At 26.4% G+C, this 16,697-nt stretch overlaps 2 protein-coding genes across 4 annotated transcripts in view; one reads left to right on the top strand and one right to left on the bottom strand.

Annotated features, from left to right (window-relative positions):
• LOC129981101 (cytoplasmic dynein 2 intermediate chain 1-like) overlaps positions 1-10,938 on the bottom strand; it is a 51,122-nt gene extending 40,184 nt beyond the window's left edge. Inside the window, exons 1-4 of one of the 3 annotated variants that reach the window (XM_056091787.1) lie at positions 10,899-10,938; positions 9,362-10,007; positions 6,723-6,766; positions 1,951-2,007 (exon numbers count right to left, since the gene is read on the bottom strand). In XM_056091787.1, the coding sequence (XP_055947762.1) occupies positions 1,951-2,007; positions 6,723-6,766; positions 9,362-10,007; positions 10,899-10,901 (750 nt within the window). In that variant the 5' untranslated portion in view covers positions 10,902-10,938. Of the gene's footprint in view, positions 1-1,950; positions 2,008-6,722; positions 6,767-9,361; positions 10,008-10,683 lie in introns of those variants that run through there. The other 2 variants (XM_056091779.1, XM_056091795.1) reach the window with 2 other exon arrangements.
• A 387-nt stretch (positions 10,939-11,325) lies between these two features.
• Positions 11,326-16,697, top strand: part of LOC129976256 (uncharacterized protein F09G8.5-like) — a 30,904-nt gene continuing 25,532 nt past the window's right edge. The window contains exons 1-3 of the mRNA XM_056089774.1: positions 11,326-11,369; positions 12,810-12,910; positions 16,499-16,564. Coding sequence (XP_055945749.1) covers positions 12,831-12,910; positions 16,499-16,564 — 146 coding nt within the window. The 5' untranslated portion in view covers positions 11,326-11,369; positions 12,810-12,830. The remainder of the gene's footprint in view (positions 11,370-12,809; positions 12,911-16,498; positions 16,565-16,697) is intronic.

Consider the following 16,697-nt stretch of genomic DNA (forward strand, 5'->3'; position numbering starts at 1 on the left):
AACATTTTTGCTATTATTTTGAAATCTATATACGAGGGTCATCCAGAAAATAAAGATTGTTTAGTCACACAAAATGAAAAATACAATATTCATTGGAAAAAACAGTTCTCTTATATATCTGAAACTTTCTTCAATTCTCTACATAATCACATCTTACATTTAAACATTTTTCATTTCTGGTTATGAGCTTCAGAATTCGCATGCTATCTGCCTTCAGCCAGGTAATCACCACATTCTCCAACTCTTCCGAAACGTTTACCACCCACACATTCTTCCAGCTAGGAGGAGGGGGGACGAAAATCGCTAGGAGCAAGGTCCTAACTATAGGGTGTTTGATCAAAAATTTCCAATTGATTTTCAAATTTTTCGGGCACTGTCATGAAGAAACACCTTTCCTCCTGATTTGGATGCTTCGTCGTAGAATCAGACCTTTACCCTTATGATCCCAAAAGATGATTGCTACTATCTTTCGTTTCGAGAAAGTCTGTCTGAGAAAGCTTATTGAATTGGAGGCAGAATATTATAGCATGGGAATTCAGAAGTTCGAGATAAGATAATCCCCTACTACAAATTTACTACAGGTACAAACAAATTTTGAAATGTAGAAGGTGATTATGTAGAGAAGTGAAGGAAGTTTCAGATATGTACCATAAATGTTATTTTTCCATAAATAATTTGTTTTTCAGTTTTTATAACTAAACGATCTTTATTTTTTTGAATCATCCTTTTATATAAATCTGAATATCCCATAGTTTGCTCGTTTGAACCTTATACAATTCCACAACCATTGCTAAGATAGTATATATGTTCCTTAGCACTTAAAAAGATTAATTGCGCTACTGAAAAATTTCTGTTGGCTCTAAAGAGTGTGAAATGGGGTTAGAAAGATTTTATGTTTTACCGCCATGACTTTAAAACATATCATCGCACAAAAATTATTTTTTTACATTCTTAAAATTAAAAAAAAAATCAGTGATATAAATTCCAATATTGCGCATCTCTTTCACTAATTTTAATTAGCTTAAAACAATTTTATGCTGTGATACTTTTTAAATTAGCATTGAGACTTTTACTGAGTTAACTTAAATATAAGAATTCAAAATTCCTACGACGTACAATTATAAGTATTTTGCTTTTTCTTACACATATCTAGAACAAATAAACGCAGTGGAACAATAAGTGCAGTGGATAGTTTCTGATTGATCCAATATAAATATGCAGAAATATCATATAACGAAATATATTCTTAAATTCATATCCATATAATCAAATAACAAATGATATATAATATAAATTTAAACGGAGATCTTTAGTAACAATAATATATCAAAATCAGGTTTTTGATAAACATCTTCAGCAAATATTGAAAGGTATTGGAAAAATATAATCACTTATACGTAATTTTTATCAGATTAAAATATACCTATAATTTTAAAGCAAGCAAAACGAAATTTTGAATACATTTTTAATACTTATTAAATGTAAATATATTAAAAGGCAAACATTTCCTTAACTTTATATATCTAAAGCAGTTGCTTGCATGTAAATAACTTATTAAATTCAAGCTATTGTATTTTTTCACAACATGTTTAACTTTCAATCGCATGACTTTCTTCTGATATTAAGATGATTTTTATCTCTATTCAAAATTTTATAGTAAAAATAAAAATATCAAACCTCAAAAATGTTTCCAAAAAAATTTAGTTGTAAGCTTTAGAAAACATGTTTTTCCTCTAGCTACTTAAATACTTGCAGTTTTTAATTTATTTAAACTAATACCTGATGGAAGAGCTGAAGATAGATTTTATAAATGATTATCAAAACTCACATTTTAAAAAAAGGTAATCGGATTATTTATATATATAAGTTAATTTCAATAGTATGAATTACTCATTATTACTATTAGTTATTCATTATGCATTTAAAGTGCAATAAATTCTAAAAACTCACTTCAAAATCTTCCTCATATGAAGCTTTATCATCATCAGATTCAATTTTCAAACTATTCTAGAAAATTTTTAAAATATGTAAATATTGAATCATAAGAATATAAGTTACGTGAAACAGCAATATAAATAACTTTTCAACTGCTTTCATTCAACAAACTCATTTGATCATTTATATAGGTTTTTTTTTTTTTTTTTGCTTTTTTACAGTTTTCTTTTTGGGTAGGGATATAGATTGGTAGTCTAAGTGTACAGTGGTAGAAATAGCCAAAGGATTCAAAAATTATTTTTATTATCAGTGCAATCCTGCATAGAAATAAATATTGAGTTGATGCATAATTATCAAGCGTTTCTTTGACGTGCTATATTTTAATAAAAATTTACAATATTTTATAAATTTATGAAAGAAAATATTGTTTTAGGTTATAAAAATGAATGTCGATAACAATATTCGTATTTGTCATATTATGCTGTACCTCTTTGAGAAAGGATGGAAAAATGTGCAATCATTTCGCGATCTCAACGAACTTTTCAGTGAGGGCACAATCAGTGAAAGTGGATGCAGGGAATGGTTTGCCCGTTTCAAATCTGGCGACATTAGCTTAAGAGATAAGCCAGGGAGAGGTTGACCATCAGATTTTTAAGACCAGTCAATTTTGGCAGCCATGGAAGAAGATGTAAGCTTGACAATTCGAATGCTTATCGACAACTTCAATGTGGACCATTCAACCATCTTTCGGTTATTGAAGTATATGGTGACTACACTCCTGGTTAATCATTTAAAAATTTTCGTGTTGAATTTTTATGTTTCCTTGTTCATAATAAATAGTGTTCAAGAACGCCTGATATAATACTGTTTAAAAACGTATGATAATTATGCAACAACCCAATAGTTTAGGTATATCTTTATGACATAACTCTCCCCAATCAAAAGTTTCGCAAAAAATATTTATGCATTACGATTATTGAACAAAGTTGGAAAATCTCGTAAAAAAAAAGTGATTCAATCAGTTACGTTTTACTTACTTTATTTGTAACTAGCCGCCTTTAGCGACAAGCCGGTTCGCCAATCTTAATGTTCGTTAAAATTTTAATAATTAAATATTTTATGCAATTCCTACTTTAATAGCTTCTTCATCAAAATATTTTAAAACTTCAAATTTTGATTGTCATATAATTCATTCATAATATTATAAAGGCCTTCAGTCATAACGTAATATGTATCACTCTAATTTTCTGTTAGCACCCGTAGAATTTATGCTTTAAATTAAAAAAGAAATGGTTAAATTGCAATTAATATAAGAACATTTTTTACTGAAATGAAACATTTATTTTAATATGAGTACTGAAAACAGAGTCGCTAAGTATTTAAACCTTATGGGCACTAAAAAATATCTTTTTTAATTTATGTAATATCTCAAGAATTTGTCAACAAAATTTTCTTAGATTCATTTGAGCAGATCGATTCATTGACAATGTTTAATTTTAAATGCATCAAACACTAAGAAAATAAAACGAATCGTTTAAAATAAACGGTTGAAAACAGGTTTTAAAAAAACTACTTAAAAAACGATGTACTTAAAACTATAAGCATATACAAAAAATATATAACTAACATAAATACATTTTAATTACAAAAGCATACAACGAACCTAAAAATAATTTAAATCCAGTCTGCATCCGTTGATAATAATTGTCAACACAATGCGGAATTCAGAACACAATGCGCATGCGTGAATTTTCAACGCCAGTTACGTAATGCAAATACGTGATTTTTTCTACGCCAGTTGGGGTAACGCTATGCGGATTAGAAATTTTTAATTTCCTTTATTCTGTTTTATTTTAATTCAAAAGTACTTCAGAATGAATCTGAAACATGGATTAATTAACAATGCTTAATTTTAAATGCATAAAACATTAAGAAAATAAACAGAATCGTTTGAAATAATCAGCCGAAAAATGTTAACACTAGCCTCATTACTGTTTCGAGAAAAAAAACTGAAGCCTTACTCATTTGGCGGTGGGGAAAATGGAAGATTTTTTGGCGGGAAAGTTAGTTTTTAATTAATAATTAAAATTCTAATTAAAAATTCGAAAAAAGGAACCCCAGGTGCACATTCCCAACCTCCAAGGTATACATGTACCAAATTTGGTAGCTGTAGGTTGAATGGTCTGGCCTGTAGAGCGCCAACACACACACACACTCACATTGAGCTTTATTATAAGTATAGATATAGATATAGATATATTTTATATGGCAAGTAAATATTTAGTACATAGCAGAAAATAAGAACAGAAATTGCAAAACAGAAAATAAGAACAAATTTTGTAAATTTTTAACATTAACACAGTAAATCATATTCATTATATTACATTCATTCTCATTACATTGTATTACAGTTGTCATCTGCTTGCATTAGTTTTCAGGATAAAGATTCCTAATCAATATAATTTTCTCTAACATAATGAAAAACATTTAGTTCTTTTTACATAATAATAATCATGCAATTTTCAAAAAATATTTATTCAAATTTTTATTGCCATAATGCGTCTTTTTTTTAAATTCAGAAATAAAATTATTATTGATAATAATAATAACATAGCAAAGATTCAAAACATAATTTAATTACAAAGACACCTAGGTTCAAAATAATTAGTAATTCCACACATTAAATAAATGACTGGGAGTATTCTCCCAAAACATTCTCGCACACTCCTTTATAAAGGTGCTACTTCCATTTCCCTGCTGTCTGTTGGTAAGGTCTCGACTTCGGAACCCGAGGGTTTCAGGTTCGAGACCCCATTCCACCGAAGAACCGTCGCGTAAGCGAGTCTGGTGCACGTTAAATCCGTCGGGGCTAAACGTCCTCCCGCTGGTGTGGTGCGGTGTGGAGAGGGGGGTGTCAGCTCAGGTATCGTCCTCGTCATCTGACCGCGGTTCAAAATTACGAGGTCCGTCCCAAAATAGCCCTCGTGTTGCTTTGAAACGGACGTTAATATAACTAAACTAAACCAAATCATCTCCCTGAAGAAAAATGTGCCCTTTCGGCGAGGATGTGAACGCCAAGAATGTGTCGATTTTTATTTTCTCAGTCCTGCAGAACATTTTGGGCTTTGGAATACAGAGGAAAAAAGAAAAGAAAACAATCGTTTTTGTTTTTTGTTGTTTTGTTTTTTCGATTAATTGAAATCAAATTTTAGTGACAAGATCAGATACAAACTTCAATTATCTAAAGCATTGTGTTTTTGAGTTACCATATTACAAACATGCAGATGTTCAATCTTATAGATGACGAACCTATCAATGCATATGATTCAAAATTTGAAGCGGATTTAGATAATGTTAAAACTGCATACCGTAATTTATCAATCTATTACCATATTCAAACTGACTGACAAACGAAATTCCTAAAAACGAATTCCCTTCGAAATTCGCCAGAAGTCTACAATTTGTTGTAAAGGCAGAGCGACGAATTTCATCTATCTAGCCGAAAATGTTTTTGAATTATTATATTTACAAGACGATAGATAAACATAATTTCGGAAATGTATTTTTTGAACTCTTGAAATTAAACTGTTGAAGTAGAATTCTTTGACGATTTTGAATATTTTGGCCTTGCATATCTCAATGACAGAAAACAAAAATGTAGAATATAGGAGTATGGATTTTCAACTGGAATCTTCTGGGAAACATTTTGAATTTTCAAACTGTAATATCAATCAGTAACTTGCAATTAAATTGAAGTGTTTACAACTAAGTGATTTTAAATACTTTCCCAAGCTAAGTTCTTTTTATGAAACACTACTATCAAAGAAGAAACAAAGCAATCAGTTTAAAACAATGAATTATATCTTTATGTGTATTGTTTGATTACAAATTAGGAAATATGGCATTTCAATATAAAAATATGTAAAATATTATTATAAAGAATCTTTTCACCGTCTTGTATATGAAGTTTACTGGAAATATCGTAATCCTCAAAAATTTCGAATCCATATTTTAACAAATCTCCATATTTCAAATCTCTCTGAATTCGAAAAAAATATTTTTGGCATTATGACTGTCTGCCTATCAGTCAGACTGCGAATACGATTACTCAAAATCATACTTGATCTAAACGGATGAAATTTGGTATACAGACTTGCTACTAAATTTGCAGATTACTGTTAATTTTTGAACGAAAACCATTCAGATATCTGTCTATTTGGCAAGCTACCCGAATACATTTGAACACGATAACTGCAAAACGCAAAGAGCTATGTAGATAAAATTTGTTATATAGATTTAGTATCTAATACATAGATTCTTAACAAATTTTGAACAAAATTTGTCAAAATGATGGCATTTAAACACAATAATCCAAACACCCAACGACTTAAACCAATGGAATTCGGTATGTTATCTTATGACTACAACTGTAGTTCAGTGTCAGATTTTGATTTCAATCGCCAGCAAAGATATATATATTCACATGATAGATTTAGAAAAAATGCTGCATTCACGCTAAAGATCAATATTTCATAACTATTTTTCACCAATGCCATGCAAATTATTCGCGGCCTTACCCAACATTTTATGCTGTGGAGAAGAGTTTTATTGAAGAATATGCGAGAATGTTTTTGAAGTGGCCAATCCCGCTAGTACTAAAATGCTTTTAATTAACAATAAAAAAATTTATGTGTTTATCAATATTCTCTTGGAAATAATTTTCAAACATTCATTAAACATATTAAAATTATTTTTTTCATTAATTTGAGAAAAAAAATTACTCTTACTTTACTTCCAGATAATGAACTGTTAGATGTCAGTACAGGTGATCCTAAATAATAAAAACAAAATATGATTAGAATATTTTAAGTTAAGTCATATTACTTAATATTCTAATTAAGTAATATGATTAGAATATTACATTCTTTCTACATTCACTTTAATTAAACAGATTAAAATTATCGAGCAAAAGTATTTTTAAAAGTCAAGAAGTACTGAAATTTTTATTTTTATCTCTATTAATAAGAAGAATGAATGAATGAGTGCCAGAGTTTATCTGTTGGTGCTCTGCAGGGCATAGCTCTAAAATCATTGGATCTTGTCTTACCAAAATTTGCATGGATACATAGGAGGGTAAAAATAAGAATTTAGGGACAATTTTATAAAAATTTAATGAAAAATTAAGCAAAAAATGCCATTTTTGTTGATAACTTCTAGAAATTATATCACAAAGATAATTTTTTCAGCATCTTAAAATTAAAAAAAAAAAAAAAAAAACTTTTTAATAAAGCAGTTTAGTCATCAGTAATTTCTTTTTGATTTTGAAAATTGCTTAAAAATATATTATGCATCCTTTTTAGCTATTTTTTAAAAATAATTTCAATTGTTTCAACATTTTTTTAATTCCATCATTGAAAGCTAAGGAATGAAAGTTCTGTTTACTTTTTAATAATTCTTTAGCAATGTCATAATGAATTTTTCACTTTTTATTTTATTTCATATAATTTTTTATTGAATCTATTAAGTAATACATTTAATATATTTTATGACTGAAAGAGTATATTAGACATTTTTTATTTTTTATTATTGATTTATTTGCAACAGAATCAATTCAGTTAACACAGAGTTGGATGTTCTTGTTAATATGATAAAATGCAGAGTATCATTTTTGTTCTGGAATCATTCTGGAATTCTTATTTATATATCAATTAACTAACATGGAAAATAAAAAGAAATTGTCCATTACAAACTATAATTAGATGTTAGGCAATATATTTAATGATGCTTACTTGCAAATGAAGCATCATGTGACTTAACTTCATTAAGAAGTTTCATATACACAATAAATAGAATAAGGGCAAAACTAGTAAAAGAATATGACTTAAAGGTCCATCACAATTTCATGTATAAAAAGACTTTCAAAATATAATAATTATAATTTTTTATTGAAGTTTGATAGCTGATTTAATATTAGCCCATTCTGAAAGTATTAGTCTATTTTTTAAACATAGAAAATAAGCAAGAAATATACAAATCAAGCTAGTAAAATACATAAAAATGTTGCATAAATTATATTTCCAAATTCAAGCTTGTATATTGTCAATTAATCTAGAAATACTTATAAACCAGATGTAAAACATGACAATTCTATTTGACCTCTGTATTTTTTAGAGACAATTTGTTCACAAATATCTATAATGAGAGAATTTACCCTCTTCTTCTCAGTTAGAATACAGATTTCATTTATGCTACTTATATTGTGAATAGTTATATATATATGTAAGCATAATTCTTGAAACAGAGTCATGATCGAAGACAGAGAAGATTTTGAATTATTAAGGTCGCTTTATTGCATCCTGGAAGGCACGAATTATGTACAAACAAAAGTGATGAGCACAACACAGAATGACACAAAACAAAATGAGGAAAAGCTAATGAAAATTTTACACTTGTGAATATATACTGTGAGATTTTAATAGGGATTTCCAACACAGGTAAGAGAATCATAGGGATCTTTTAGAAGAATTTTTTTTAGATCAGCAATATTTTATCCTTTCACTTGGAGTGTGGGAACTTGTCAGCTTTTAGCTGATTCAGCAATTTTAGAATTTGTGTTGAATAAATGAAATAGGAAAAGTGGAATGGGATCAGGGAATAAGAGAATATTTTTGAATGAAATTAATATGAGCTAAAAATTGAGAAATTAATTAAGTTTTAATTAGATTTTAAAATATCATTATATATATAAGATTTCAGAATGCTCTAAAAATCACTAAATATAAAATACCTTTTTGGAATAAAGTTTAAAAATGAATGCCATTTACTAAAATGCTTGTAATGCGAATAGACATTCTTAAACTAATTTTCACCACAAGTGCATTAAAAATTTGGTTATTCATTATTATGAAATATTTTTATTTTGAAAGGACTTTTTTCACTTTCCATATTTTTAGTGAATCTGATAAAATTACTGAGAACTTTGATAATTAAGTTCAGAATATTTAATTTAAATAAACATATTTAAAAAATTAAATTCACAAATATTAAAATTCTAAAGCAACACCACACAATCAATATAACTTATATATTAGGTGTAAGTGTGAAGAGATGGCAATTAAATAATTAATCATGTTACAAAAATTTAATTTTATAAGGAATTACTTCATTATAAATGGAAGTCTAGAGGCTTCAACAATGAATAAGTTATGAAAAATTTATTTTAAACATTAAAGACAAGAAGAGGGTAATTGCATTCTAACCTTTTTTTAAGAAAGAATGAACTTAAAGAAAGCATTTACCCCCAAAAAACTTTGGTTTAGTAAATAATAAAAGTTATAGAAGAAATGCATTTCATTCATGAAGAAGGAAAATAAAACAAAATGACAAAGTAATATTCATCAAAAATTCCACAATATGAGTATCTTACCTATTTCATCTTTAATATGTAGATTCACATTTTCAGGTACTCCTTTACGAATTGTACTAGTCCTTGGTCTTTCAGGACTATGTGAAATTTCATGTTTGGGGCTTTCTTGTTTCTTCAGGGATTTTTGTTCATTTGAAGATTTAGTTGATTTGGATAATCTTGATTGAGAATTTTTTACAAAGCTTTTCGCTATTTGAGCATTGGTTTTTCCATCATTGACTTTTACAGGCTTGTCTGAATTCTTCTTTTTTAAAGTAGTTGAAATACTTTTTTTACTATTAGAAGTACTAGGATTGGATCTAGTTTCCACTTTATTATTACTTATCTGTGAATCTCGAATATTTTTCTTTTTACTGGCAGCATTATTAGAAGGTTTTGAAGCATTCTGCTGTGGACTTTTTCGAATTCCTGCATCATTTATTTTTGATCTCACTGACTGATTTCTGTCCACACTTTGGGATTTCCTTGGAGATTCTTGGGCTTTGGCAGGAATATGTCTATTCAAACTTCCACTACGATATTTTTCATTTCTAATAGTTTCCCTAATAGCAGGAGAAGGCTTTGAGTTTTCACTGTCTTTGTCAATTTTAGAATCTTTTGTTTTTTCTTGCTTTACTTTTCTTTTTGGAAGGTTTGTTTTTTGAGACTAAAAACAAAAAGAGTTTTTACATAAGAAATAAATATTACATGTAAAAACTTGTAAAAAGTATTATATCATAATACTATAATTAATTTTTAAGATAATTTTAATAGTTTTATTCAGTATTTATATTCAATGACACAAAAAGCTTGTTAGTAACTACTAAGATTGTCTATAGTGGATTATAAAACAATTAACAATAATTCATTAATTTAACACATCAGATATTTTAAGAGAATTCTTTATGAAATGAATTAACTAAATTTGATTAAGAAACTAAAATAGATTTAATTTTGTAAACTACTTCCAAAAATATAGTTTAAAACCTAAATAATGAAAATAATTACAAAAAAGGAAAGATAAATTTTTTACTAATCCTCATGTTTTAAAAGAATGTGAGGAGGTGCATTTAATTTGCATCATATGTGCTATATTCTCTATAGAGAGAGTGAGAGAATGTTTTTTATCTTCTAAAAATATAATCATAAAAAATATTGTAAGTTTGAAAACAAAATACTGAGTAATCCCATACAATTAAAAGTAGAACACTCAGCTTTCTATTTTAGTTCTTCAAATGATGAATCACATAAAACTTACTCCCCAAAAGTTAATGAATTGTACATTTCTAATTCTTTCAAATAAATTCCTAACAATTCACAAACAAATTTGAGGTAATACCTACCATGATCGATAAAAATGAGATATATATGACAATTACATTCTGGATTTTTTTTTCCTCCTTACTAACTTTTTAATCCTACTTTTTCCTTACTTTACTTTTACTGATCAATAATTTAGGAAAATATTTCTATTTTGGTCAAGGTAATAACTACAACTAAATAAAGTGAGAATTAAAAAAAAAAGTGCTATAACTTAGTTTATATTTATCAATGTTACCATAGCAACTCAAGTTTTCCCTTCATTCCAGTGCAGTGAAAAATGTATCAGTTTAACTACTTCCCTTATTTATTTATTTTTATTATTATTTATTTATCATAAAGGTCATTAGCAAAATTCAAATACAATTAAGAATTTTATTTTTGCATTCAATTTCAAAAAATATTATATGCTCTTTTAAAATTAGATTAAATCTTTTAAATCTCAGCACAGCGCTAATAATATAACAGCTCTAGTGGGACATATTTTCTTAATACCATGAACAAGAAAGAAAAGTTTAAATTTATCTTCCAAAATTTTTTAAATATCAAATATTTCATTATCAATTTTTACAAGTGATTTTTAAAACACATTTAATAAAAGGAAATACGAGCATTATATCAAATAAACTTACTTCGTTAATTGAAGTGAAATATTCATATTTGTTTTCTTTTTCATCACATCTGCTGCTTGAAAACTTTGTTTTGAAATGTAAGTAAAAAAACTTTTTATTTTAATAATTTTGCATGATTTTCGGATGTATTTTAACAATTTTTATTCAATTTATCATCTCTAAATAGGTGCCCCTCCTGTTCTCTTTGTAATTTTTTACTATAAAAGGGAAATAGATATTGAAATGTGTCATATGGTTGTCAAACTTCACAAATTTAGGATATATTTTGAAATCTATTTTTATTTTGTGGTATAAAATAAATAATGCTGTGGTAATTTTCTTTTATTTGTATTTGGTTTTTGAGTAATGAACATTTTTTGTATTCTTTTAAACTTTTCGTAGGTAATCTAGAAAGCGGGCAGCGAAAATTGCATCATGCGTTGCGTATATGATTGGTTTTTTTCTCTTGTATTTTATCAGTTTTTACTCAGTATTTTGATATTTTTCCTATAAAAATAACGATATATTTTGTTATGTTTGGATAGGGATTAACTGTGTGGTAAAACACTTTTTTTGTGCTAGTAAATTGATATTTAATAAATTTTTTAAATATTATTATTGCTTTTAATAATTTTTTAAATATTATTTAAATTAAAACTACTGTTACATACTTATTTCTCGAATTTTGTCTGGATCTTGAATTTATTTTCAAGTCATGATCATGTAAACTAAGGTATAAGTTTTCCATACTGCTTTATTTAAATTCTGCATTAAATTATTTTTATATGTAGACATTTGGATTTTTTTACTTTGTTATATATGAATGATTGCACATTAATGATATTATGTTTTAAATGTATCTTTGTTATTTATGAATGTTTGTACATTAATGATATTTTGTTTCAAATATATCTTTCTTTTTTATCAGTATTATTAAATAGTTTGTGATTTTGAGCTTTTTGACAGTTATTTTTTGTTATTTAGGGGAAGTAATATATTTAATTCCTACTCTTGTTCCTTTATTTATTACATTTTAGCTGAAATACTTTTCAGTTGCATAGTTCTAAACAATCAATAAATAGGTTGTAAAATTTGCAATATTTTATTTGCTTTATAAAAGGTTTTGTCTTAATCTAAGATCTATTTTTAGATGCCTGATAATCTGCATTTATGTTAATACTATTTAAATTGTAATGTATAAAGAATTAGTGAAGAGAAAGAATTTTTTAAATATATCATTGGAAATTACAGTTTATTGGAAAATGTTGAGTTGTAATATATTAAGTAATAATATGCAAATTTTAAGTGATTTATTTGTTCTTGTCATATTTTATTAAATGTCTGAAGATTTAAAAAATTTACAATCTAAACTTTGATGAATAAAATGAATTTGTGTTATATTTTTATAAATTATATACTGTATTTCATAATTTGTAAGTGTCTTTTCTTTCAATATTTCTAGGATTGTACTTCATATTTTTGGTTTTGTCCCTTTTCTATTATTGACTTGATGAAGCATAAAATATTTTTATATTTAGGTCTCAATAATATCTGCAAGCATGACAAAATTAACAGAGCATACTGTATTAGCTAGAACACGAGCACAAGACCTACGAAGTGTTAGAAAGCTGAATGCATGGTACGTATGTTTTGTCATATTTTTATAAACTATGTATTGTAATTTATAAAAATATGATATACCCTCAACTAGAATTGCACCAACAATTCTAGTCCTGAAGAGTTTGAATTTTCATTTTTGGAATCGTGACAAATATGTTACCAATGATGTTATCATATAGAATGTTTTCTATTTAGAAAATCTGAAATAATTAATGTTTCACGCTTTTGATACAGTGCCAAAATGTAAACTTTGTAAAATATAAAGTACTCTAAATGAGGATGTTCCCAATGCCATGTAAGCAGGCACATGACTTTCAACAATGGTGTCATATGCAGAATTCTTGTTGAATATATATATTTTTTTAATTTTGCAATAAACAGTTATATAATTCTGCAGGATTCTAATTAACTAATCAGGACTATTTTGTAAAGTTTTGTTGATATTATTTTATTTTCTTTAAAATCAGTCTGAAACCTTTCCATAAAATCTTTAAACTCAAACTTAACTGCTCAATTGCATGGGTTTAAACTGTACCAAGCAATACTTTAATTTCAATTCCATTATCACTCACCAAAATAGGAACCGTCTTCTAAACTGTTAAAATGTCCCAACACTTTTTTTTTTGTTCAGATTCATAGAGGCAATATTGCATCACATTTCTCTCCAATAACTAATATTTTTGTTTGCTGGCAATTAGGGATTGCAATACCGGGATACCAAAAAGCAGTATTTTGAGCCATTTGTACAATTTTGTAATACCGGTATTCACAAGTTTATATACCAGTTTTTCGGTATTTACTAAATTTTTTTAATTGTCTCCACTATATGTTTAGGGATCGCAAACATAGGAAAATAGTGTACGTTTTTGTTTTTATGTCTCCCTAACGGGCAAAATTAATTAGCTAATTAATGGCTTAATTAATTGCTTAAATCTAAATTAGCGAAACATGAATTATCCCCAAAAGAAGATATTGTATCCATAACAACTGATGGAGCAACAGTTATGAAAAAAGTTGGAAAGTTGATTGGTGCAAATCAGCAATTGTGCTATGCACTTGGAATTCAATAAGGAGTAATAGAAGTATTATATATCAAAAAAATAAAGAACAGAAGAATCCAAATACTGTGGATATAGAAACTTCGGATTCCAACTTTGGAGAGAGTAAGAGTGAGAGTGATATTGTCAATGAAGATAATGACAATGTAATTGTTGAAGAAGATATTGCTAATGAGGATTAAATATTAACCATCAAGAATTGCTTCCTATGATTTATAAAGTTCAAAAAATTGTTAAGATATTTAAACGTTCCTCTACAAAAAAATGCCATATTACAAAAATATATACTAACAGAAAATAAAACAGAATATATGTTCATATTAGATTATAAAACACGTTGGAACAGTTTACTCCTAATGATGGAAGGATTTTTGAAACTGAAAAATCCAATCCAAAAAGCAATAATCGATTTAAACCTGCAAATTAATTTTTCAGATAGTGAATTCGACTTAATATCCAGAACTGTATCAGCTGTACTTCCAATAAAACTGACAATTAAGGCATTATGTCAGAGAGATTCTAATTTATTAACAGCTAATGCAACAATAAATTTTATGATGCAGTCACTGAAAGAACAGCACACATCACTATCTGAAGAATTATATATTACATTGAAAAATCGCACAGAAGAAAGGCCTACCAAAATAGAAAATGACTTGAGGTATTTACATAATTATAATAATTTTAAAAATGAATATGAAGAAAAAAAAATAACCAATTCAAGTCTGATTAAGTTTAGAGTAAATTTTCTTAAAATATTAAAATCTTAAATAAATAAATATAAATTTCTTCCGATATTGCAATCCCTACTGGCAATAATATTGAAAACTGCGATTAAGTTTCCTCTTTAATCACTCTAGTTAAAAAATAAAGTAATGTTATTTTATTGATGTTATGTATCTGCAGTTTCTTTCAAGACTACACCACAAAAATCATTTGCTTAACTATATATATATATATATATATATATATATATATATATATATATATATATATATAATATTAAAAGTAAATTCAATTTATAAATATCTTATGGTAGAAATTTCAGAATTCAAAAGTATAAATTGTATAGCAAAATGAAGCCATTTTCATTTAGCATAAGCTTATAAATTAGATATTACATATTATTTTTTAAAAAAAGATCATGAAGTATTTTATTATTGTTTTAATTATTTATAAATATGAATAGAAGTAATTATTTAACACACATTAATAAGTATTTTTCATTAAGTATTGCATCCGAATTGTTTTTTAGATTTGTGAAATAATTTATGAATTATTTGAATTAAATATCATGATAATTTGAAAAAAGTACTGTTATAAGAAACTGTGGTTAGAGAAACATTTATTTGGTAAATGTTATATATATAGAAAGAGAAAGTATAATAAAAAGAATAAAATTGTAATGCAAAGAAAAAAAAAAGGAGATTAATAACTATGACAAAAAAAAATTCTTATATATATCTGAAATCTACATTAAAAAGTGTTATTCTGTTAAATACAGTTTCCTTTTGAACCTAAAATTATCAACAAATTAGGTTAAAGTTAAGATGATTATAAATGGACCAAAAATAAAATCTGGTAAAATGAAATAACTCATTATCAGCTACATTTTATTCTTATATATTTATAAGAAACTGAAATTTGTTGTATAGTTTGCAAATTTAGGTCAAAATTTTAAAAGGATAATGCCAATTGCATATATATATGGAATTTAAAATATGTTTTATATAATCCATTTCATAAAAATATAACAAATTTCTTCTGATCTCTCAAATGTGAAGAGAGTAGACCAATAAATATTGTGAAATCCATTATTATGAAGACTTTAGTTTATTACTTGCATTATGGAGAATAGGTGCTTTTTAAAAAATTATTTAGTTTCTCTCTTTTAATTTTTGTTTGGAGTTCATCATTTAATTTTAAAATTTTATTTTATTTATATATAACTGCTATAATCATAAACTAAATTATTAAGGTAATAAGAAATCTAAAATTCTTCACTACAGTGATTTTGACCAATTATTATCACATTTGACAGAAGACAGTTTTAATCCATTCTAATGAGTTAATAAGATATTTCTTTCTTTTTTTATGTTAATTAATTTCAGTATTTAAATGGAATTTATACCATTATTTGTATTAATAAATTCAATTAATGTTTTTATCGGAAAAGAAATTTTAAGCGAAATAAATGTATATATTATTTGAAAATAGTAAGTTAAGGGCATGTTCATGTATGTCTTTTTTTTTTTAACTCATTCTGATATTGTTATTATATATATATTATTTAATTTCATTCCTTTTGTGAAATTGAAAGAAGTTTGCTGAAGACTTGTACTCAAAATCATATATACAGATAGCAAATGCAAAATAAACAGTATAGTTTAAAAAAAAATATTTTAGAGTAGGTCTGTGTGAAGTATAAAATTAGTGTGACAGACCAAAAAATATTTTTATAAATTTGAATTTCTTATGTCTTATTTCCATTTTTTTTTTCTTTAATTGAAATTGGCTGGAATTGATGTTAATAGGTATATGTTTTGTAGGGGCAGTGAGCTCACTGATGTCAGCATTGTAAAAAAACTACCTAATGTGGAAGTTTTGTCTTTAAGGTTTGTCACTATTTTTAATTAAATTTATGATTTACTGATTATAATTAATTATTTTGCATTTTTATTAATATTATTTTGAAATTGTGATTTTTTTATGTCTAATATGCTTTTATAGTCTTTTACTATAAGATCT

Source organism: Argiope bruennichi, chromosome 1 (assembly GCF_947563725.1).
Source record: "Argiope bruennichi chromosome 1, qqArgBrue1.1, whole genome shotgun sequence".
Taxonomy (NCBI): Eukaryota; Metazoa; Arthropoda; class Arachnida; order Araneae; family Araneidae; genus Argiope; species Argiope bruennichi.